The following is a 21,689-nucleotide window of genomic DNA, read 5'->3' as shown; positions in this document are numbered from 1 at the left end:
AATCTCAAGCAGACTCCCTGCTGAGCGCAGAACCCAATGCAGGGCTCCATCTCCTGACCCTGAGATCATGACCTGAGCCAAAATCAAGAGTCGGCCACTTAACCAGCTGAGCTGCCCCAGGCATCCCATGAACAATGTCTTTAACAGTAGTTTGGAAAATGATTCTGTCAGCTATTTCTTATTTGAACCCAGTGGGAAAATTTCCATGAGGGAGGGGGGCAAGCGGGAAAGGGAATAATTTTACAAGGCCCAGGTAGACAGGTTTGTGGTGACAGCCTCCTCAGAGAGGAATGGCTGGTGTCTTGTCCATCATATCTGTCTCCCGGCCCTGCCCTGTGATAGATACTCAGTGCCTGCACTGCCTGCCTCACAAGCAGAGGGAGTTCAAGCTGTGAATATTGGTGTAATATTAACAAATATTTAAAATATGGGGTCCAGTGGATGAGGAAAGAGCATCAGAAACTAAACTGAGCAGGGGCGCCTGGGTGGCTCAGTCAGTTGAGCATCCGACTCTTGGTTTTGGCTGGAGTCATGATCTCGGGGTTATGGGATCGAGCCCAGCGTCGGGCTCTGAGTCTACTTGAGAGATTGTCTCTCTCCCTCTCCCTCCTGCTCTGCCCCTCCCCCACTTGTTCTCTCTCTCTCTCTCTCTTTCTCCCTCTCTTTCTCTCAAATAAAATCATTAAAAAAATCTGAACTGAGCAAAACTGAATCCCCATCTTAGACAAAAGCACCTGCTCAGACCTTCCCTAGAACTGCCAAGAGCCACTGCGATTAACTTGCCTAGTTATCTAGTGATGATCTAATGTGGTGTTTCTCAACCATGGCTTTGTGACAGCCCTGTAACTCTGTGATCACACAAATCCACACCTCCACCACATTCTCTCCATTTTTTTTTAAGGGGAGAACAGGGATATATTTATCTCCATCTGTCTGACTAGTGAGTCTATTTCTTAGTTGGTTCCAAACTTGAAAGCTGAAATCCAACAGTATTGACACAATCCCCTTCTCAAAAAAATGTGTTAATTGCCTTTATTTATATATAAGTATTTTTTTATTTGAAAGCCATATGTGAAAGAAGACTTCACTCAGGTATTGTATACTTGATATGAACAACAGTTCACAAGGCAATGGACCAGGTGTCCTGGGGAATTTAAAGATGAATAGGACATAGTGCCTGCCTCCAAGCAAGTAGAATATAAAAATGACAATAATGACCACTTACTGAGACTCTATTGTATGTCAAGGGCCATTCTGAACTCTTTATAGAATCTTCCCAACAGCCCCTTGTGATCGTGGGATCCACTCCATTTTATAGTCGAGGAAACTGAGGCTCAGAGAACCTAAAAAAACATAACCAAGATCACAAAATGAGTTAGATACTAAAGCTGAGATTCAACCCCAGATGTAAATAACCCTAAGTAATGGGTATCCCAGGAGAGCTACAGAAATTACTCTGAAGCTTCAGCACAGGAGAACGCCTACCACCTCAAGGGTCCGAGGAAGCCCATAGTCCACAGCATACTGGTTCAATGTCACAGCCTAACTGCCAATCATTCTCACCCACAAGCTTATGAATTACTGGTAAGAGACTTCCCAAGTCCACACCTGCCCCCTTGAGCAGTTGGAAAGGCTAAGGGGTTCCCTAGCATCCCCAGGGCATCAGAAGAGTGTCATCCTCCTAAATGTCATTGCCCATGAAGAAGAAGCAGGGCTCCTCGGAGTAAGGCTGATTGTCGGTCGGGGGCCGGAAAAGGATATTTTCTTGTTCCAGAAAGCGAGGAAACATTCAAGGACCAATGGGGTCATATCCAACAGAAACGAGCTGCTTCAAGGGGCCCTCCACTGTCCAAATGTGGGACAATGTGAGCATCACATGGGATAGTGATAGTAATGGCTCATAACAGACTTGAAGAGAAAAAAAAACCCATGGGTGTACAGTGATACTGAGGGGAGGGGGAAGTTTTTCTTTACAGAAAAATATCAGCTAACAAATGCAGAAGGAATGATCAAATCAGAAGGTCACTCTTTTGTACTCCTAAAATAATATTTGATTCAAACAATGGTAATCATGCTAAAGCCATTGCATGAAAGGTTGTTGGGAAGCAGGATATTCACATGGTCTCGAAGTGTCAAACCCTAATTACTAATTAAAAGCAAGTCATATTTACCATGCAGTGATCTAGTGCTCCCCACTCTGACCAAGTGATCAAAGTCGGCATCACCAATCTTGAGACAGTAGTCCTCACAGATCTCCTGGAGTGAAGCAGCGAGAAAGAGAAAGAGGTACACAGTATTACCTGTATACTAGTATTACCAAAAATGTTATACTTGAATATGACCATTAAGAAGCAATGTGACAAGTCCAGAGTATGTGACATTCTACAAGACCATTGGCCTAAGATCTCTTGTCATGAACAACAAAAACAGAGGTGGAGGGTCTGTTCTAAATTGAATGGTCTTAAAAAGCTATAAAAACTGAATGCCATGTGTGAACCTTGATTGGGCCCTGGATCCTGGGGACAACTGCGGAAGATTGAATGTGGTTGGCTGATTACACCGTGTTATGGAATTTGTGTTAGTTTTCTCAGATGTGATAATGATCTAGTGGCTACCTAGGAGACTGTTCTGTTTTTTTTAGAAGATGTAAAATTTGCAAATTGAAGTATGTAGATATAACATGTCATGTCTGCATTTACCTTCAAATGGGTTCAGAATTTGCTCCCACAAATATGACAAAAGGCTAAGTTAGTGAATGTAGGTGAAGGGATCTGGGTGCTCATTGTACTATTTTTCTTTCAGTTTTATGGTACATTTGAAAATCTTCAAAGTTGGGGGGAAAGTTTACAATACATCATGCTGCCAAAGGAAAACATTTTGAAAAGTTTGCGTGAAGGAGAATGTATAGGTGTATTCTGTTGCCTTATATTAGCATCTGTCACTTCTTTCTTTCCATGCTAGCGGTTTGGATAATAAGTGTTCTGTGTATCCACTGACGTTTGACAAAAATGAAAACATGGCTGCCAAAAAGAAGTCTGTTGCTATGCACACCAACTACCTGTCGGCCTGCAGCTTCACCAACTCAGACATGCAGGTGAGGAAGCGGCTGTGTGGTGGGTCAGCCTGCTGGGGAGCATGGGAAGTGACAGAGGACCAAGGAGGGGTGGCAAGGAGAGGAAGCTTTCCAGTGTCCCCTCTATTATTATTATTATCATCTTATTCAAGTATAGTTAACATACAGTGTTATATTAGTTTCAGATGCACAATATAATGATTAAATAATTCTGTGCATTTCTCACTGCTCATCATGATAAATGTGCTCTTAATCCCCTTTATTTCACCCATCCCTCCTCTCTGGCAACCACCAATTTGTTCTCTGTATTAAGAGTCTCTCTTTTGGCTTGTCTCTTTTTTCCTTTGTTTTGTTTCTTAAATTCCTCATGTGAGTGAAATCGTATGGTATTTGTCTTTCTTGGACTTATTTCACTTAGCTTTATAATTTCTAGCTCCATGCATGTTTTTGCAAATGGCAAGATCTCTTTCTTTTTTATGGCTGAGTTATAGTCCACTGTGTGTGTGTGTTTATCTATTTCTAAATCTGTATCTACACACCACCTCTTCTTTATCCATTCACCTATGGACGGACACCTGGGCTGCTTCCATAATTTGGCTGTGATAAATAATGTTGCAATAAACATTGGGGGGCACGCATCTTTCTTAATTAGTGGAGTAAAATAACCTAGCAGTGGAATTACTGGATCATAGGGTATTTCTATTTTTAACTTTATGAGGAACCTCCACACTTTTTTCTGCTGTGGCTGCACCAATTTGCAGCCTTACCAATTCGCATTCCCACCAAGAGTAGAAGAGGGTCCTTTTTCTTCACATCCTGGCCAGCACTTGTTATTTCTTGTGTTTTTGATACTAGCCATTCTCACAGGTGTGAGGTGATATCTATTGTAGTTTTCATTTGCATTTCCCTGACGATGAGTAAGGTTGAGCATCTTTTCATGTGTCTTTTGGCCACCTGTATGTCTTCTTTGGAGAAATGTCTATTCAAGTCCTCTACCATTTTTAACTTGGATTATTTGCTTTTTTTGGTGTTGAGTTGTATAAGTTCTTTCTGTATTTTGGATATTAACCCCTTATCAGATATGTCATTTGCAAATATCTTCTCCCATTCAGCAGGTTATCTTTCTGTTTTGTTGATTGTTTCCTTCACTGTGCAAAAGTCTTTTATTTTGGTATAATCCCAACAGTTTAATTTTGGTTTTGTTTCCCTTATCAGAAAAGACATATTTAGAAAAATGTTTATATGGCCAATGTTAAAGAAATGACCGCCTATGTTTTCTTCTAGGAATTTTATGGTTTCAGTTCTCATGTTTAGGTCTTTAATCCATTTTGAGTTTACTTTTTGTGTCTGGTCTAAGAAAGCGGTCCAGTTTCATTCTTTTCCATGTAGCTGTCCAGTTTTTCCAACATCATTTGTTGTAGACACTGTCTTCTTCCCATTAGATATTCTTGCCTCCTTTCCTATCTATTAATTGACCATAAAAGCTTGGATTTATTTCTGAGCCCTCTATTCTGTTCCATTTATCTGTGTGTCTCTTTTTGTACTCGTACCACAATGCTTTGATTACTACAGCTTTGTAGTATATCTTCAAGTCAGGGATTGTGATACCTTCATATTCGTTCTTCTTTCTCAAGATTGCTTTGGCTATTTGGGGTCTTTTGTGGTTCCATACAAGTTTTAGGATTGTTCTAGTTCTGTGAAAAATGTTGGTATTTCAATAGGGTTTGTTTTAAATCTGTAGAGTGCTTTGGGTAGTATGGACATTTTAACAATATTGGTTTTAGAGCATGGAATATCTTCCCATTTGTGTTGTCTTCAGTTTCTTTCATTGATGTTTTATAGTTTTCAGAGTACAGGTCTTTCACCTCCTTGGTTCAGTTTATTCCTAGGTATTTTGTTCTCTTGGGTACAATTGTAAATGGGATTATTTTCTTAATTTCTCTTTATGCTGCTTCATTATTAGTGTATAGAAATGCAACATATTTCTGTGTATCAATTTTGTATCCTGCAACTTTACAGAATTCATTTATCAGTTCTAGTAGTTTCTTTGCTGGAATCTTTAGGGTTTTCTATATTCTCATGTTATCTGTAAATAGTAACAATTTAACTTCTTCCTTACCAATTTGGATGCCTTTTCTTTCTTTTTCTTGTCTGATTGCTGTGGCTAGGACTTCCAGTATTATGTTGCGTAAAAGTGGTGGGAGTAGACATCTTTGTCTTGTTCCTGATCTTAGAGGGAAGGCTCTCAGTTTGTCCCCATTGAGTATGATGTTAGCTGTGGGTTTTCATTGAAGGCCTTTATTATGTTGAGGTATGTTCTCTCTAAACCTGCTTCATTGAGAGTTTTTATCATGAATAGATGTTGAATCTTGTCAAATGCTTTTTCTGCATCTACTGAGATGATCATATGGTTTTTATCCTTTCTCTTGTTAATGTGATGTATCATGTTGATTGGTTTGTGAATATTGAACCACCCTGTATCTCTGGAATAAATCCTATTTGATCATGATTTTTTAATGTATTGTTGGATTCAGTTTGCTTAGATTTTGTTGAGGATTTTTGCATCTATGTTCATCAGAGATATTGGCCTTTAGTACTCTTTTTTTGTAGTGTCTTTGTCTGGTTTTAGTATTAGGGTAAATGCTGGTTTTGCAGAATAAATTTGGGAGCTTTCCTTTCTCTTCTATTTTTTGGAACAGTTTGATTGAATAGGTATTAGCTCTTCTTTAAATGTTTGGTAAAATAAACCTGTGAAGCCATCTGGTCCTGGACTTTTGTTTTTCAGGAGTTTTTTGTTTTGTTTTGTTTTTTTTAATTACTGATTTAATTTCATTGCTAGTAATCCATCTGTTCAAATTTTCTATTTCTACTTGATTATGTTTTGGGAGCTTATGTGTTTCTAGGAATTTATCCATTTCTTTTAGATTATCCAATTTGTTGGCATATAATTTTTCATAATATCCTTTTATAATCCTTTGTGTTTCTCTAGTGTCAGCTTTTATTTTTTCCTCCTTCTCCCTCCTTTCTGATATTATTTATTTGAGTTCTCTCTCTTCTTTTTTGATGAGTCTGGCTAAAGGTTTGTCGATTTCATTGACCTTTTCAAAGAACCATCTCCTGGTTTCATCAATGTGTTCTATTGTTTTTATAGTCTCTATGTCATATATATCTTCTCTGATCTTTATTATTTTCTTCCTTCTACTGGCTTTGGCCTTTGTTCTTCTTCTAGCTCCTTTAGGTGTAAGTTTAGGTTGTTTATTCAAGATATTTCTTGCTTCTTGAGGTACACCTATATTGCTATAATTTTCCCTCTTAAGACAGCTTTTGCTGCATCCTAATGATTTTGGACAGTTGGGTTTTTATTTTCACTTGTCTCTTTAATTTCTTAGTTGACCCATCCATGATTTATTAGCAAGTTACTTAGCCTCCATGTAGTTGTGTTCTTTCCAGATTTTTTTTGTGATTTATTGTGCTCAACTGTTGCGCTTAGAAAAGATGAATGATATTTCAGTCTTTTTAAATTTATTGAGACTTGTTTTGTGGCCTAACGTGTGATCTATCTGGAGAATGTTCTTTGTGCACTTGAAAACAATGTGTATTCCACTGTTTTTAGATGGAATATTCCAAATATATGTTAGGTTCATCTGGTCCAATGTATCATTCAAAACCTCTGTCTCCTTGTTCATTTTCTGTCTGGATGATCTATCCATTGATGTAAGTGGAGTGTTAAAGTCCCATATTATTATTATATTTCTATATATTTCTACACAGTTTCTTCCCTTGTCTGTTAATAGTTGCTTTATGTATTTAGGTGCTCCTATGTTAGGTGCATAAATATTTACAATCATTCTATCTTCTTGTTGGATTTTTCCCTTTGTGATTATGTAGTCCCTTCTTTGTCTCTTGTTATAGTCTTTGTCTTAAAGTCTGTTTTGTGTAATGTAATTATTGCTATTCTGGTGTCTTAACAGGAGAGGTATGCTCTAGCAGCTGGCTCTAAGAGGAACCTGTTGTTTTTCATTGGTTATCATTATTATTTTTAATAAATCAAAAATGGGGAAAGTTGGGGCTATTAATTAATGACAGAGCTATATTAAACATCCTCTAACTGACTTGGTGGTCGTGGGAGCGGAACAGAGAACCTTCTGAGGGGGTGGAAATTCCTATCTGGCAGTCTGAGTGGTGGTTCCAATGTGCTTACATGTGTAAAACTTTAATGAGCTGCTGAGCTTCAGAGTTGCGCATTTTATACACCTCACTGTACCTACTTTATACTTGTGTTTTAACAAATACCAAAAGAAAAAGCTTTCAATAGTAAATCTATTCCCTACTTTGAATAAACTACAAGGTGAAAACAATACAACTTCAACACTCTTAAGTTTCTTATAACAAGTCATAAAAGGATTCTCAGTTTATTCATTCATATCTATTTAGCAAATCTTCATAGGTGCCCACCACCCACATTGCCACATACCACCGGTTATGGGGTGGACTCGCTCACACTCAGGCTCTGTTCTCAGAACCTTCATGGAAACCATCTGTGACTGAACAGCGGGGGAAGCTGAGAGCTCAGAACAGGAGGGGTGATAGCAAACTTGCTGCAAAGGGCTGCCTGAGCCAGCCTTGGTGGGCGAGGGTGTGACCAGGCAAGTGTGAGGGCAGCCCAGAGGGAGCAGGCAGCCTGCGAGGTGGGCAGGGCCGGATCACAGGGCCCCCTGAGTCTGGCCTGACGCTACAGATGGGCAAGGAGCCATGCAAGTGCCAGGTCAGATTTGGGTTTCTTTTAAGGAGGAGAGCATCTGGGTCAGATTAAAGCTTTCCATGGCCCACTCTGGTTTCAGCTGACTGGGGTCAGAAGGGGAGGCGAGGCTGGCAGCAGGGAGACCAGGTGACTGGATAACTGTTTAATTGCTGAGCAGAGGGGTGTTCAGACTTGGAGTGCAGTGTTTGCCCCTGTCGTTTGCGACCAGGATTCTCACAGACCTGTACAGTAGGGGGCACTGTGGCCTGGGCTGGCTGGCAGACGACTGGTGTTAAACCTACAAATTCCCTACTTCCAAAAGAAATAACTGACAGTGAGTTAGAGGCTCTGTTTCGTGCATTTATCGTGATGAGTGTTTGGTTTTTAAATTCAATTTTTACTTATAATGAAGATCACAAAATTATTAAAAGTATTTTTCTAAAATATTTTTTACTATTAAGAATTTACTTGTAACTTTTAAAAAACTATTCATCTCTTTGGTTGAAGAATATGGTATGGAAAATTCGCAAATTAAAGAGCTAGACTGAGGTAATCGTTTAAAGCAGATTGGGTGTCCCTAAAAAGATGGGAGATTATTGGCCCTTTGCAAGTGTTAGGACAGGAATGGGTGTGGGCCAGGAGACATTGAACAGAATTACAGCATATTATAAAATATAAGTACCCAAATTAAGACCCAGTCCATGTCTTGTGCATTCATAAGCTAACTTTTACCAGCCTAGGTCATCTTGTTGGGTGTGCCAGGCTACTTGAAGGAGGCCAAGGATGCAGGGAGTCCCACAAACAGAGGCAGAAGCTTTGCAGTCTTGGAGATTCCCCACATTTGAGAGCTGCCCCTGAGGGGGAGCTTTGAGGCGGGCCTTGGGGGCCACGCCCAAGAAGCCTGAGCTCTCTGGAACTCACCCAGCTCTTGCTCCAGGGAGGAGCTCCAAAGCGGCTTCTCCTGGCTGCAAGGAGAGTCTAGGTCTCCCCAGACTGCCTGGCCGGAAACGCGCTCCAAGATGGGGCAGCCAGCCGGGCACCAGGCCAGGGTGGGAGTAGAGTCCCTTCCTTGTAATGTGTATCTCTCCTGCAGAGAAAAGGAGATTCTTTGCGAGTGCTAGGCCCAGCGTGTAAGAGAGAAGGGAAGAGAACAGGAAAGAAGGAGAGGAGAAGAGAAAACCCACAGCAGGAGGAATTTGGAGGTGCAGGGCAGTCAGTGGGGCACGGGAGGCTAACAGTCCTTAATGCTGCCGCTCATTTCCTTTCCTCAGTAAGCTCCACCCACCGAGGGCCTTCTCTGTGGCAGTGACGCTGCAAGAGCCACTTCCTGCACTGTCTTATCACCTCATCCAGGCCCTGTGAGCGGCAGGAAGGTGGGGTGCAGGGAGGCTGTGACATCCAGGGCTTAGCCCTTGTGGATCCCCCAGCCCATGGCTGCCCAGGACAGGCTGTCAGCTGGGTCCCAGAGGCCATGAGCCCTGCATCTCCGCTGCCTTTCTCCCAGCCCCAGGAAGCTGTGTTTAGCCTGAGCCCAAGCCATGGGCACGCGTGCGCACACGCACACCCACAGCTCGGGCTGTGACCCTAAGTCCACCCAGGCACCGCAGTGTTCCTCTCACCATATGGGTGGCCTTTGTACTTGTAAGTTTACAGAAGCGGCTTGAGAGGTGATTGCAAGGACCTTAGACACAGTTTCCTAAAATCTGCCTTTGATCTTACCATCTCACTTGGAAGCTTCCCACAGCTCCGTCTTGCCTACAGGCTGAAGTCCTCACACTCTCATTTTGTGCAGAGGTAGGCCTTCACCTGGCCAGCTCTCACTCATCCTTGGAGCAGCTCAGATGTTGCCAGAATGGGTTTGCTGTCTGTCCCTTGGGCCTGCTTGGATCTAAGCACTTCTCACTCTATCGTGAGTCATCACTGTCTTGTCTGCCGAGATCCTCGGAAAAACTTGCCCTCCAGAAGTGCCAACTTGCTTAGACCTCCTGTGGCAAGGGAGAACCCCAACTCGGCAAACTCTCCATAGCATCTCAAAATGAGAAAATCAGGGAAGGGTACTTGGAGGACTTGGGGGGCCAAGCTGGGTGATTTTAAGGTGGGTCTCTCAAGGCAGCAAACTGGCTACGACATTACTAGCTTTGGATTGGTGAGCCCCGCAAGGTGAGGGTCTTGCCGTGAGTCTGGGTAAGCAAGCCGTTAGTTTTGGTGAGTAAGTTGTTTTGTTGGTTCACAGTCTTACCTTGCAGGAGCAGGTATGTCCTGTAGCAGGCCGCTAGATTGTTTTCGCTTGGTCTCAGTATTGCCTCACAGAGCTCCAGGAAAGTGTGCCTGGGCTCGGAATTGTTTAACACAGGGGCAGGGAATTCGGTTGGTGTCGGGTCTTACTGCCAGTTCTGTTCAATGGCCCTCCGGGAGAGCAGGACCGAGACACGATCTCTGTTCGAACCCTAATTAATGCCTATTAGCAGAGCACCTGGATGTCGTCAGCACCCAGCAGGTACTTACTGAATCTGTGAGGGCTTGCATGTGGCCCTCTCAGGGGCCCTAGGACCGTCTAGCACCCTGCCCTGCTCTGGGGGGAAGCAGCCACGGGCACACGTGTCTGACAGGGCGCACTGCTCAGCGCTGCTACCAGCTGAGGGTTTATGAGAATGCTGGGGCCTCGGGCCCCTACCCCAGATGCAATATTAGCAAGCAGCCCAGTGGCTAGGGAGCATGTTAAGATCTGAGAAGCACTCGAAGTGTTTGGCCTGCTCGTGGGGGCCACGCAAGTTCTGTCCACAAACGTTCACAGAGCACTTCCTCTGGGACGCCCGGCAAGCACAGAGCTCTGCAGATAAAGCACGGAGGCCTGCTCCATTTCCTGTTCCATTTCCTGCTCCGGAGGGGACAGGCACATAAACCCACATCGCAAGGACAGTGAGGGTGTCGCAAAGGAACTTTTCTTCTTAGTACAGGGGAAATACTCCTGTGCTTGAATCCAGATATAGCGAGGCACGAGTCTGTGTGTGTGTGTTCCAAGAGCTCACATGTTCGGCTCTAAGCATCAGAGTGACTTTCTCCCAACAGAGGTCATAATGACAATGCTTTTGCTGCCCTTCTCTGTGGACAGATCCTGACAGCGAGCGGCGACGGGACATGTGCCCTGTGGGACGTGGAGAGCGGGCAGCTGCTGCAGAGCTTCCACGGGCACGGGGCTGATGTGCTCTGCCTGGACCTGGCCCCCTCGGAGACGGGCAACACCTTCGTGTCTGGGGTAAAGACCCAAGCAAAATCCCTAGGGGTCCTTCATCTCTGTGGGAGAATTATGTTGGCAATTCTTGTCATTTTCAGGGAGTAGATCAGACATTTCTCAAGAAGGAATTGTCCTCAGCTCACTGTCACACCCCCGGCTCCCACAGCAGTGGCAGTGCGTGGTGGGTCGCAAGGGTCTCCTGTTCTGCTGCTGACATTCAGTCTGCAGAGGTGTCTGGAATGTTCTCCTCATGTGAATGCTGTGACCTGAGGTGCATATCTGCCGCATTTGAAAATGTTATTCCTCAGATAAACAGCAGAGTTAGCATCTGAGAGCACTGGAGATGAGCCATAAGGTACCAAGCTGGTCAGATGGCTGCTGAGGTGAGGCAGCGTGGTGTGATCAGGGCTTGGGGCTTGTGAGCACTCTCCTGCCCCACTCCTGCCAGTCGCCATCACCCTCCCAACCTAGGGCACAGGGAACAGAGCATTTGAAGGCTCAGGGTCAGGCACACAAGGCCACGGTGGCACAGAGGAGCTCTCGGCTAAGATGCCGGGGTCCCGGCTTTGCTATTTGACTAAATTTCCTTGTCTGTAAATTGGGCATAATGCAAACCACTCCCCCAGGATATGACGTGGAATATATTAGGTGGAAGAGTTGACAATGGGTTATACAGATGTCAGGGGTGAGTATTTCTGTGGACAGCCAGGAATAAGAATGGGGAACTAAGCAGGGTGACCTGGCTCAGGTCCTGTCTCGCTTTAGTCAGGAGAGAGGTGGGAGAGGACGTGCTGGACACACCATCGCATGGCATCTGCAGCTGAAGGATGTAAGGGACCTCTGCTCTGAGCTGCCTGCATCTTGGTGCTGGGCATGAGGCGAGGGCTGTGTGGCCTGTCATCGGCAGGAACCCCATTTTCTTCTTGGGTGTTTGGCCCTGTCTGTGTATGTTTCATTTCTGTGCCTTTGAATAACTGTATTTGTCCCTCCTCAAAGTGCTGAACCCCCACAGTTCTGAGATATCAGTTATGGTATTCACCCCACTCTTTTCCCTGAAGTTCAAACCAGCAACTTGAACACCGATTTTAAGCCATTATGTCTTCTATTTGACTATTGAGAGTCCACATTATACTACCCAAGCTTGATAATAGCATTGCTCTGCAGAAATGTGTCAAATGCCCCTAGAACCAGGATAGCATAATGTGAAAACCTCATGTTTATGACTCTGGGTCACGTTGACAACCCAGAGAGAGGGTTTATGGGTAGTGAGGCGGAAGCCCAGGACGGTGACTTGCTAGAGACCCGCAGCTAAGCGCTGGCGAGGTCATGACTCCCAGCCGGCATGCTGCAGAGGTGCAGATGGCCCAGTGGCACCCGGTGCTCTCCCTTTGCTCACGCTGTCCTGTACACCTGAGACAAAGCGGGGTGGGCTCACCGTGCACCCACTCTATGCCTGCCCTCCCCTCCCGGGCTTAGGGAGGCAGAGATGAAGAGGAGGGAGGAAGGGAAGGACAGAAAAGAGAGAAATGCCCAGGGGGAAATCGGGGAGGCTCTGGAGGGTTTGCACCCACACTTGGAAAGGTGCAAAAGAAGAAGACATGCTGAAGGGGAAAGCTGGGTGCCTTCCCTTGCTCCCCTACACCCCAAGACATAGTCTCACCTCCTCAGGGCTTACTGGTTGAGGAAAGCAGCCTTAGGTGAGGCTAGTCTCAGAAAAGCATGTTGTCAGCCATTTACCAATAGTAAGTAAATGGCTGTGTTACATAATGAGAACTCATGCCTGACTGTAGACAGGCCTTGCAGTGGCCATAACTCTGGGTAACTTTGCAATTGTAGGGATGTGACAAGAAAGCCATGGTGTGGGACATGCGCTCCGGCCAGTGCGTGCAGGCCTTTGAAACACACGAATCTGACATCAACAGTGTCCGGTCAGTGAGTAGAATGTTCATGTAACTTCTCTGTTCTGCTGGTGATCCCTGGCGTGGGGTAATGCTCAAGCCAGGAACCACCTCCAGGCTCATTTTACTTGGCTGAAAGAGGTCTCCCCAGCAAGAAAGGCTGATTTGTGGTGGCACTGAACAGCACCCCAGATCTCTTGGAGATATTTAATTTAATGGCACTCAGAGTAATTGTTATTATCCTCCCTAAATAGAGTCAGTATTTCTCATTCATTTATTCAGCAAATATTTATTGAGACTTATATGCTAGACATTGTTCCAGGAACTTGTGAACAAGATAGACAAGGTCTCTACTTTCTTGCAGGAGATAAGACAAAGCACAAATGAGTAAATGTACAATTTAATTTAAGATGGTGATAAGTGCGATGGGTTATTGCTTAGGATGGTCAGGGAAGGCCTCTCTGAGAAAGCAGTGTTTCAAAGAGCCAGGCTTGCAGAGAGCTGGGTTAAGACGAGATGTGGAGGGACCTAACCAAAGGCCAGTTTGGGGGGTGGCTGACATGGTCTCTGTTTTGCCTTTGAGAGGTCACTGTGGCTGTTGTTTGGAGAAGAGATTGTAGGGAAGCAAGAATGGAAGTGTGATGGCCAATTAGAAAGTTGTGTGAGTTCAAGAAGGAGGTGACAGTGGCTGGAACTAAGGAAGACGTTGTAGAGACAGAAATGTTCAGAATTGTGCTGATTCTGAGATTTTACCCTAGCTACACGATATCAAGCTAGGCTGCCACAGTTTCATGGATGCTGGTAGAAGACATGAGACTCCTGGGTTTGAGATGAAGGACAGTTTATTACTTCTAGCAATGGCACTAGCCAGGGTATCAGCATTTTTGTGCTGGTTACCTGAGCCCCAGTCCCACAGGGTGAAATGGAGAGGGCCCAAGACACCTGCACAGGCCAGGGATTGCATTACAGGAGAAGAACCCTGAACTTGGGAACCCAAACCTTTTATAAGGAGCATGAGCAGTGATCTATTTTACTAAGACAGGGAAGACTGGAGGAAGTACGGGTAGGAAGCAGTCGTCACACATGGATTCTGGAGCTCTGTTTGGGATAGTTACGTTTGAGATGCCTATTATACACCCAAGTGGAGATGTTGAGTAGGTAGCAGGATCTATGAACTGGTTCCCGAGAGGCAGGGACTTGACATGTGAATTTGGACGATGGCACTGTGAAGACTCTTCCTTCTAAGAATCCTCATTATACTTAATGGAAAAGACACTAGACTTGTTCCCTTTAAAAGGAAGAACAAGATAACAGTGCTTATTTACGTTAGCAATAGAAATGTTAGTAAGAATTTCTAGGTCCTTGCCCTTAATTGTAGGATAGAGAAAAAGGGAAGAGACTATTGCTTTTGGCAAATGTGCTGTAATTACCTAGAAAATCAAAGGAAATTAATACAGATAGTGAAGTTGGTAAGATGCAGGATAGAATATAAAGCCACAAAGATAAATTAAACCCCTATATATCTTTAAAATGCACATTCTCTCACCTGTGCTGCTCCCCCTGCCCTGACCCCTCTTCCTCTAACATCCATTAGGTCTCAGTGTAGACTCCCCTCTCCCCAGGAAGCCTGATTACCGAGAAGAGAATGGACGTAACAGTAATAAGCATCATTTATTGAATGCTTTTCACTTGGCACTATGCCAAGTTCTTGGCCTGTATTCAGTCTTTACAACAGGAAAGTACATTATCATCCTCACTTTTCAAATGAGGAAGCTGAGGCTGGGCAAGTAAAGTCCCTTGCCAGAGGTACCCCAGGGAGGCAATGGTCAGTGCGGAGATCTGCACGAGGCCTTGTATGTGCCATTCCAGTGTCTGCAGATAATCACTTTCTTACCCTGGAGCTGAGCCAAGTCCCAGGAATGAGGTGTGTGATCAGTGGAAACCACGGTTACCAGCAGCCTGCTCTGTGTTCAGTGCCTGGTGCGAATACACACGTTATCTCAGTTACTCCTCACCAACACTCTGCAAGGCCATTGTTACTGTCCCCTACTTACAGGGAAAAAAACTAGAGGCCGGTGGGCCAGGCAGATGAGCCTCCCCTTCTGGCCTCTATAAAGAGTGGTCCTTATGTCCCCAGCAGTGGAGATTCTGATTCCGATTCCACGGGCCCAGATGGGACAACTTTCTCAGGTGATTTCCACATGATTCTGACGGGCATCCAGGATTGAGGATCACCTCTCTGAATAAATGCTTTCTATCCAAACTTTCTCTCTGCAGGTACTACCCGAGTGGAGATGCCTTTGCTTCAGGATCAGATGATGCTACGGTATGTTTCTAAGTTATGAGAGCTTTTCCTATTGGAAAGAGAGATACAGTGATTTATTTTTCAAAATTAATGTTTTTTCTGATTACCGTAGTAAAGTGAATTCATTGAGGAAACCTTGGGAAGGGGGTTAAAATATCTTATTCTCCCAACCCAAGTCACAGTTGGGTGAATTCCTTTCTGTCTTTTTTATTTTGAAACAAAATGCTTTATAATTTGCTTTTTTCACTTAGCAATAGATTGTGAACATTTCCCATGCCAGTGGAGCCAATCTACATTATATTTTCTTAGTAATTGAATAGTATTCCATGTTATGGACATGCCATTGTGTACTTGACTAGTCAATTTTTGGACATTTAGGTTCAAGGTTTTGTTTTCCCTTTAAGAAATACTACTATAAGTAAATATTTTTGGTACATATTATTTCTCCCATGTCTCATCTGCCCTATATGTTCCTTTTCCTATACCTCCCCAGGCAGCCTGGGGAAAGTGGTTGGTTCAGGGTTTGCCAGAGGGAAGACAAATACCAAATAATAAGATCTTTTTAAAAAATGAAAATGAAAATGTAAAACTTCCGTGTGCCAAAAAATGTATAACAAAATACAAGGGCATACATCTATGAAAAGTTCTTGCCATCTGTATGACAGACCAAATTGAAATCCTTTAGATATGAATGGGGTTGCATCATCAATAAGATAAACACCCCAATTTTTAAAGAGTTTGATAAAATGTAGACTGTTTACAAAGTAGGAAATCCAAAATGGCAAATAAACACCTAAAAACATTTTCAGACTACCTGTAATCCAATAAATGCAAGCTTAAGTGATCAGAGCTCATTTGGATTAGCAATGAAATGCTACATTGTGGACGTAATATGGTTAAAGAGCCTAGATTTAGGCCCGTTGGTTCCACGCTTCTGGAAAACAGTCTTGCCATATAAGCCAAGAGCTTTTGAAATATCCCTCCCCTTTGATCTGGTCATACTGTTTCTTGAAACAATTTTATTCTGAGGATTCTGTTCCTTAACTATTCTAAGGAAAACATCAGAGATATGTATAAGGATTTTTATGTAAGAATGGTCATCAAAATTTCATTTATAAAGGAGAAAAATTAGACACAATCAAAACTCTTAACACGGTACGGCTAAACAGATTTAATCTATCCACATAAGGAATATTCAACAACCATGTTAGTCATGTGTTTTTGATGATTATTTAATGATACGAGAAAAATGCTCATAACCTGATGTTAATAGAAGTCATCATGAAATATCCACTCCATGTAAAGACCCACATAAAACGGAAATAAGAATGAAGGAAGTAGCCTAGATGTTAGTAAATACCTCTAGGATTTGGGGTGATTTTTGTTTCCTTCTTTAGGAGTTTTTCTGTATTTTCTACAATGAATATCCTTTATCAGAAAAAAAGACGGGTTTCATTTTTGTTTTTGTACGCCTCCCCCCAAATCTTCTGTATTTGCTGTTTCCTTGAATCTCCACTGATCCCTGCAGATTAATAGGAATTGGGATTAAGGTAGAAAATGCTAGGGGAGACAACTAGAGGTATTTCCCTCATCCCCCAAACTACACAAGCCAGCAGTGCCTGCTGATAGCCCTGTGGTCCTCTCTTCCCACCCGGAGCCAGAAATAAGTGCTTCTTTGTCACATTTGTCACCCCAGTGTCGCCTCTACGACCTCCGGGCAGACAGGGAGGTCGCCATCTATTCCAAAGAGAGTATCATATTTGGAGCATCCAGTGTGGACTTCTCCCTCAGTGGTAAGATTTTTCTTTCAGAAACTTTCTGGGGACTGTAAGTCGGGAGCTAAAGGCAACCCCGCTCTCGATCAAGCTTTCCCTCAGCTGAACTTCGGGTGAGCCAGTGGGCTAAGCAGTCTGCATTTGCCCCGGTTTTCCTCCACGACGCCCCACCCCACTTCACCCCACCCGAAGCAGCCTCCCCACCCCCTTCCTTTTACGGGAAATGAAGGCTGTGCCGCTCTTCTTCAAGACAGCGATGCATGCGGCTTCCCATCTGCAGTGCCCTTCATTAGGCATTTCCTCCTCAGCCTGCCAGTCTCCCCTTCATCCCTGAAAAGGGACACCCTTATTCCATGTGCTACCATGTGTCCATTCACGTGTCTGCCTGCCTGCCCACCAGCACCCTCCACGAGGGGCAGCGACGGTGCTCTCTGAACCCCCAGGGCAAAGCACAGTGCCTGGCACATAGTGGCCCTAAATCACTGTGGAATGAATGAATGAGCAAGCGACTGCATGACTGTGTGAGTGAGTCATGGAAAGAAAAACAGGGTGGAACTGGTTCAGTAACCATCATATCCTCGTGTTTTGAGGGCGCCTGCTCTTCGCTGGATACAATGATTATACCATCAATGTCTGGGATGTTCTGAAGGGGTCCCGAGTCTCCATCCTCTTTGGACATGAAAACCGTGTTAGTACTCTCCGAGTTTCCCCTGATGGAACTGCTTTTTGCTCAGGATCATGGGATCATACCCTAAGAGTAAGAGAGAAGTTCTTTTATTTTACTGTGTGTGTGAGAGGAGTGGTTGGCCCTCTTTAAAGCAGAGGCTCAGAATAAGCCTGGGTGATGTTCGCCAGACACAGCTCTAATTTCGGCTCTGTCCATGGCCACAGAAGGAATGCGTTGCCCCGGAGAGGTCGTGAGTCCCCCATCAATGCAGGTGTTGGAGCATAGTTTAAACAGCTGTGTATCAGCGTGTAATTGAGGGAAGAATGGAGCCAGGTGATCCACACAGCCCCTTTTGATCCTGAAAGTAGGGTTCTTCTGATTCTAGCCTTTGGCAAACCACAGGTGCCAGGCTCCCCTCCCAGTAGTGGGGCATTCACACGCCTTTGTGAGACCCACAGAGAGGTTTTAGGGAACCCGTGAAGCCCCTGAAATTAAAGGTCACATTTCATGTGTCCATTTTTCCGGGGAAAGTGTCCTCGTGGCTTTCATTAGATTCTCAAAGAGCTCAATGACCTTGCTGTATGTTGGCTCACCAGAAATACCTCCAAAATAGCCTGTTCATAAAGCAAAGCTAAGTGTATTTCCTACCTCAGTGGGGACGGAGCACAAACTTGACGGTCTTCGTGGCAGCTCAGAAGGGGAGAACAAAGATATCTATATGGTGTGGGGAGGGGGTTCTGGTTTAAGGCCAGATGGAGGGATTTAATTAGGATTAGACAAATTTGTGGCACAATAGTTTTAAGATTGCTGGACACATAGTTGGGGGAGGGAGAGGATTTTGAAGACAGTCTTGAAAAGTAACCATCATTTGTGATGCTCTGTGTAGGCCTGAGAAGTAAGTATCTTTTCTAAAGAGAGTAGTTGAGTGGTCTACTCTTAGGATAAATCAAGGATTTTTGGAAGTTCCTGAAACAAACAACAAAGATATCTGTGAGTTCATCTTCTGGGGCAAGAGTTTCCTAAATCAATAAAGTCACATTAATGTACCCAGGAGGGTGTGTGGGTACAGATGGCACTCAGCCTAAGCATTACCAGCCCCTAGTAAGAAGGCCACAGATGCCCTACAGATGATTGAGCAGAGCTAGGGGAAGAGACAGGTCTCAAGAAGCACCTTTGAGTTGCCAGGAGTTAGGTGTTACCATCCAAGACCTGTGCGTGCTTCGTTTTGGATGGTGTGTGTGTGTAACTGACCTGCTTTTATCTCTTTAAACTCATGTTTCACAAGTCATTAACTACTCGGGGACTAACAATTATCTGTTTGTGGCTTTGCAGGTCTGGGCTTAATCATCTCCTGACGATGCACACATGGGCACCTGAGGGTAGAATTTGAAACCGTCATATGTAAATAGATCTTTCGTCTAGAGGATCTGAGGGTTATTGCAACGTAGCTTAAAGGAGTGACTCCGCGGCTGCAAGTTCACTCAGCATCCCCGATATTACTATTAAAATGACCACCCCTGGAAAGACCCCAGTGTGGGCCTTCAGCCCTAGAACACCTTCAAGTACAGTGTTTTGCATTTTGAATACTTTTTAAAAATGTATCCATTTTTAAGATTATTCTAGTTATACCGTCTCCACATATATTACCAATAGGAGTCAGCATTTAATAAATCCCCTAGTACTTCCTTAAATCAAATTTGTTTTCAGAGCACTTTAAAATCTGATTCTTCTCAGTGTGCACTGTGTCTTGTGGAACTTTCCTCTAGAAGTGCTGACTTAACGGCAGGCTGCACGAGGCTGGCCATGTTGATTGGTCTGTGATAGAAGAAAATTCCAATTCCAAACGTAATTGGACAAAATCCCTTTTTTAAAAAAATGTTTTTATTGTAAAAGTTTCTTTTTCAGTCTTGCATTGTCTTTTTTCAGATCAAACATTTCCCTCTGTGTGAACTGTCATCAATGGAAGAAAGATGTGCATAAAGTGGACAGGATGTTTGATTTATGAATTCTGTGATGATGTGATGGATCCCTCAGACAGGGTATTTCCTGTCATTTGAGGGAAAAGCTGAATGCTGTTTGTGACACAAAGGCTTCTCAGAGCAACCAAAACCTTTCTGTGTGGGAACACAAGACAGTAAACTTACTTAAAAACCTACTAGTAGTATTAGATGTATTAGAATTAGTAGTATCCACTCAGGATACTAAAAGTATCATAGTAGATCATATCCATATGAAGTATATTCATATTTATTGCATTGAAAATGTAATTACATACACAAATTAGTTGATAGGTCCCAAGTGATAATGTCTTTGCCTCTCTTATATTGAGAAAAAAATAACACACAATTTACTTGTCTTTGAAATTCAGCATTTCCTTCTGGAAGACACCAAGTGTTTTTGTTGTAAGATCTCTTCTTTTCCTTGTTTTTAAGGTGTTGAGGCTTATTCTTTGTTTTTTAAAATTCCTTGTTCATTAAGATGGCATGCATTACTTAGAGAAATAGAAGGTCACCTCACACACCAAAAATCATTCCCGGTTGAGGCCTGCCCTGTGAGTGGTCTGGGGGTCCCATGGTGCCCGAGTGCCCTGGATTGTCCCGTCTCCTCTCTGGGCCCTGCTCCAGCCTGACCCCTCTCCTAGTCGTGGTTCTGGCCCTCTGGGCCCAGCCCCAGGCCCTGCTGCTCAGAGAGGCCCTCCAGAGCTGCAGCAGGGCACGGCCAGCAGACAGGTCTAGACGTGACTGGCCTCCTGCAAACATCAGGACGTGTGCCAGGCCCACCCTCAGAACGATTTGTATCCTCATGGGCCAGTCAATCCAAAACAAGCCAGGCTAGCTTTTCCATCAATTCTTTTAAAGTAAATATGGTGGTTAGATTCAGTCATTTGCCAAGCAAACATTTTACTGAGGGTTTTACTACACAGCACACCCTGTAGGGGGTAGAGAGAGAAATGGAAAAGGCCCCTGCTGGACTCCAAGGAGCCCAGTGGATTCCAGGCTGGCAGGGGCGCGGGGAAATGGGCACAGCTGCTGAAGGAGTCAGGCCCCTGAGTGCATCTCACGGGATTCCCCAGCTCCTCGCCCAGCATGTCCCAGAGTTGCTCCTGGTCTCCTCCTTATGGTATCCCCTTGCTTCTCTCCTACAGACCCTTTAGTGTCTCTGCCCTCTGACCTGGACCTCCCAGAAGTGAAGGAAGACAGGACAAAGGAAAAGCCACCTAGACTGAAGGGAAGCAAATTCAAGGTTAGATATCTGGAGAGGCAGAGAGCATCTTCAGGACATGTGCAAAAACGGTCCATAACTCTCCAATCAAAACAAAAACCCGGGAAGTATTCCCTAGAACACTCACTTATCCCCACTGGCAGAAAGCGCCCCCCCCGACGTATTTGATTTCATAGTGGGTGTTGTTTAGTATTTATCGATGTAACACTTGGTTTGGAATATGCTACACCCTGTCGGGACTCTAAGGGTAAACTCCAGGTAATAAATTGTATTTTGCATATTGAAAATAACGCTGAGTGGAGTTTTGTAATCAGTTTTTCTTAGAGGCCTTGGGGGCAAACCTACCAAACCAATTGTGGTGAAGGGTCCACACGGACGCACCCTCAGGTGTGCATAGTCCGAGAAGAGAAGGGGGGTCAGGTAAGGAGGGCTGCCGTGATGGGCATTTACGGAAAATGCCTGTGAACCGAAGTCAAGGCAGCTGCTTTGGAGTGGGCAGCCTCGCAGGAGTGGGGCCCAGCGGCCAGCCCTACTCTGGAATGAGCCAGAGGCAGGCACTCCCTTTCCACTTCCCTTTTCCACCCCTTGACCTCCTCTACACATCCCTAGATTATAAACAGCTTAAAGGCAGCGAAAGGTCATAAAGGTGTTTGTATCCCGGACTCCCATGGCTTCTTGGCCGGCCAGCGAGCCGGTGGCACCACTGAGTACCAGGATGCGGCTGTAAGTTAGAGGGGGACAGCATGGTGACAAACAACGTGCACCTAGGTTCC

General features: G+C 44.4%; 1 protein-coding gene across 3 annotated transcripts in view; it reads left to right on the top strand.

The window, feature by feature from the left end:
- Positions 1–21,206, top strand: part of GNB5 (G protein subunit beta 5) — a 39,566-nt gene extending 18,360 nt beyond the window's left edge. For all 3 annotated transcript variants that reach the window (XM_073877016.1, XM_025884276.2, XM_025884275.2), the window contains 7 exons: positions 2,962–3,094; positions 10,927–11,070; positions 12,886–12,977; positions 15,225–15,273; positions 16,949–17,045; positions 17,618–17,784; positions 19,027–21,206. In XM_073877016.1, coding sequence (XP_073733117.1) covers positions 2,962–3,094; positions 10,927–11,070; positions 12,886–12,977; positions 15,225–15,273; positions 16,949–17,045; positions 17,618–17,784; positions 19,027–19,038 — 694 coding nt within the window. In that variant the 3' untranslated portion in view covers positions 19,039–21,206. The remainder of the gene's footprint in view (positions 1–2,961; positions 3,095–10,926; positions 11,071–12,885; positions 12,978–15,224; positions 15,274–16,948; positions 17,046–17,617; positions 17,785–19,026) is intronic.
- The last annotated feature ends 483 nt before the right edge of the window (positions 21,207–21,689 follow it).

The sequence above is a fragment of the Callorhinus ursinus genome, unplaced genomic scaffold, assembly GCF_003265705.2.
Source record: "Callorhinus ursinus isolate GAN/ISIS: 27379988/994484 unplaced genomic scaffold, GSC_fseal_2.0 scaffold25, whole genome shotgun sequence".
Lineage (NCBI taxonomy): Eukaryota > Metazoa > Chordata > Mammalia > Carnivora > Otariidae > Callorhinus > Callorhinus ursinus.
Note: the sequence above shows the minus strand (reverse complement) of the source record. Positions and strands in the feature narration are given on the sequence as shown.